This window comes from Cornus florida, unplaced genomic scaffold (assembly GCF_030987335.1).
Source record: "Cornus florida cultivar Cherokee Brave unplaced genomic scaffold, ASM3098733v1 CherokeeBrave_3.0.0_Hap2_Chr02, whole genome shotgun sequence".
Lineage (NCBI taxonomy): Eukaryota > Viridiplantae > Streptophyta > Magnoliopsida > Cornales > Cornaceae > Cornus > Cornus florida.
This window is the reverse complement of record NW_026775572.1, coordinates 15,895,786-15,898,409: the sequence shown is the minus strand read 5'-3', so window position 1 is coordinate 15,898,409 and position 2,624 is coordinate 15,895,786. Positions and strand designations below refer to the sequence as shown.

The window sequence follows — 2,624 nt, the reverse complement described above, 5'->3', positions numbered from 1 at the left end:
CATTTTGTTGGGGCGATCTCAGAACCGTTAAAGGATAGTGAATTCCATTTTCTTCACAAAATTTTTTGAAATTATTTGATGTGAATTCACCACCTCTATCGGATCGAAGAGCCTTTACATCATAGCCACTTTGTTTTTCAACAAGTGCTTTAAATTTTTTTAAAATTCCATACACCTTCGATTTTTGTTTAAGAAAATACACCCATATTTTTTAGCTAAAATCATCAATGAATAATAAAAAATAATTATTCTTACTAAATGATGATGGAGAAATTGGACCACAAACATCCGAATGGATAAGTTGTAGTGGTGCCGTAGCTTTTGTGGTAGCTTCTTTAGGAAAACTTTTCCTTGATTACTTTCCAACGAGACATCCTTCACATAATTGATTTGGATTGCTAATGAAAGGCAATCCCTTCACCATCTTGTTTTTGCCCAACAACTCTAATCCTCCAAAGTTCAAGTGCCCAAGTCTCAAATGCCAAAACCAAGTTAAATCATTAAAACAAGCCTTCAAACATTTAGCCCCGTCTACTTAAATATCTAGCAAAAACATCCGGTTCTTTGTCATTGGAACCTTGGCAATCAAATTACCCAATGGGTCTTTTATCGAAAGACTACAATCCTTCATGGCAATATTATAGCCTTTTTCTAAGAGCTGTCCCAAACTCAAAATATTGTTCTTCATATTAGGCACATAATAAACATTAGAGATAAATTGAAAATGCTCATTCCTCAAACAAATCAATATATTACCTTTCCCTCTTACCAAAATTTGTGATAAGTCTCCAAATGTCACCTTGCCATTAATTGATTCATCAATATCAACGAACTTCTCTTTGCTACCACACATATGGTTGCTAGCACCGGTGTCAAGATACCACACATCTTCTTCATTCCTTTCACCTTTGTATGCCAACAACAGAGTAGGTTCCACTTCTTCATCAACATAATTGGCCTTTTCTTTAACATCGTTAGCAACATTTCTGCATTCTAAAGCATAATGACCATACTTTTGACAATTGTAACATTAAATTTGAGACTTATCATACCTCCTTAATTCCATATGACCTTGAGTAATTTCCTCTACTCCGACCTCTTATTTGTTATGAGTCATGGACTTTTTCTTCATTGTTGGTTGTGTGTTGACGGCTTCTTTCTCCTCTTCCACGGCCTCTTCCTCTTCCTCTTCCTCGGCCACGTGCATTTCCATGTCCTCGGCCCCTTTGATTTCCTCCATGTTTTTCGTCTCTTTCGTTCAACGAAAACTTTGTTTGTAGTACTTGCTCCAAAGCTTCTTGTTTATTTACCACCATTTCTTCATGAGCTTGCAACGAACCCATGAGTTGATCTACAGTCATGGAATCCAAATCCTTTAACTCTTCAATGGCTACAACAATGTAGTTAAATTTAGAATCCAACGACCAGAGGATCTTTTCAACTACCCTAGTATCAGTCATGGTGGTTTCGCCATATCTTATTAGTTAATTTACAATAGCCAGGACCCTCGAAAAATAATCTGAAATTGATTCAGATTCCTTCATATGCAATGCTTCAAATTCACCCCGTAACGTTTAGAGGCAAACTTTCTTCACTTTATCAACTCCTTAGAAGGAATTTTGAAGAATCTCCCATAGTTACTTTATATTTTTTTCACTATCAACTCTTTGTAGCATTCCATCATCCAAATATTGATGGATGGTTATCACCGCCTTTTGGTCCTTCTTTCTCATGACTTGTAAAACATCTTTTTCGGCTTGAGACAAAGTTGCCTCATCTTCTGGCTCGTCATAACCTTTGGAAACAACTTCACACACATCTTGTGTAATACCCCTAATTTTAAAAGGATAGTCCTGGTATTTTAATTAATTATTTTGTTTGCATTTTTAAGTATTTAATTGTTTTGTTGCTTGGGTAATTAACTTGTTTGGATTATTTGATTTAATATTTGATTTAATTACATTATTTGTTTTATTTGTATTACTTAGTTTAATTAAATTATCTGAATTATTTTTATTATTTATGTGTCCTTAATTCATTATGTAATTAGGTTAAATGAATATTTATATTATGTTAATAAATTCTTTAGGGTTTCTGTTAGAAGTCCCGTAGGTGGAAGCCGACAAAGTTTATAACGAGGGTTGTTCGTAGGCCGAGTTAGGGCTCTGTCTCTAATATTACAAGGATTAGGGTTTTAGGGTTAAGCTTATAAATACACCATTATTCTTTAAGGCTAGGGTTTATGATCATAACACTTAGCTTTTAAACATGAAGTTAGTTCTGTAAAAGCAGAGAGTTACAGAGTGAGGTTTTGAGAGAACAGAGCACGTTTGGTGTGGGTTTCGACTGAGGATTCAAGGTCGGACCTAAGAGAAGGGAAGAACAGAAGTAAGAGGAAGATAAACGGTAGTTCAGAGTTGCCGGAATAGTTGACACAACGCCGAGATTTCATAACTGAAATCACAGGCAAGTTTATAACGAGGGTTGTTTGTGGGCCGAGTTAGGGCTCTGTCTCTAATATTACAAGGATTAGGGTTTTAGGATTAAGCTTATAAATTGATAAGCACCGAATATTGTATATTCAAGCGCCCTAAATTACATTAGTTAAGTTCATCGTTTGATTA

The 2,624-nt window shown here is 35.1% G+C and overlaps 1 protein-coding gene across 1 annotated transcript; it reads right to left on the bottom strand.

Moving 5' to 3' along the window:
• Window positions 1-535: 535 nt before the first annotated feature.
• LOC132295705 (uncharacterized) lies at window positions 536-1,460 on the bottom strand. Its single transcript, XM_059793997.1, has 3 exons — window positions 1,122-1,460; window positions 770-1,012; window positions 536-682 (listed from the first exon to the last, which is right to left on the bottom strand). The coding sequence occupies exons 1-3, from the start codon at window positions 1,458-1,460 to the stop codon at window positions 536-538; spliced, it is 729 nt and encodes a 242-aa protein (XP_059649980.1).
• Window positions 1,461-2,624: the final 1,164 nt, after the last annotated feature.

Coding starts and splice junctions, on each gene's coding strand:
- LOC132295705 (XM_059793997.1), bottom strand. CDS start 1,460: ATGACTGATACTAGGGTAGTTGAAAAGATCCTCTGGTCGTTGGATTCT. Junction 1,013..1,121: donor CAACCAACAATGAAGAAAAA/GTCCATGACTCA, acceptor AATTGTCAAAAG/TATGGTCATTATGCTTTAGA. Junction 683..769: donor GAGACTTATCACAAATTTTG/GTAAGAGGGAAA, acceptor CCTAATATGAAG/AACAATATTTTGAGTTTGGG.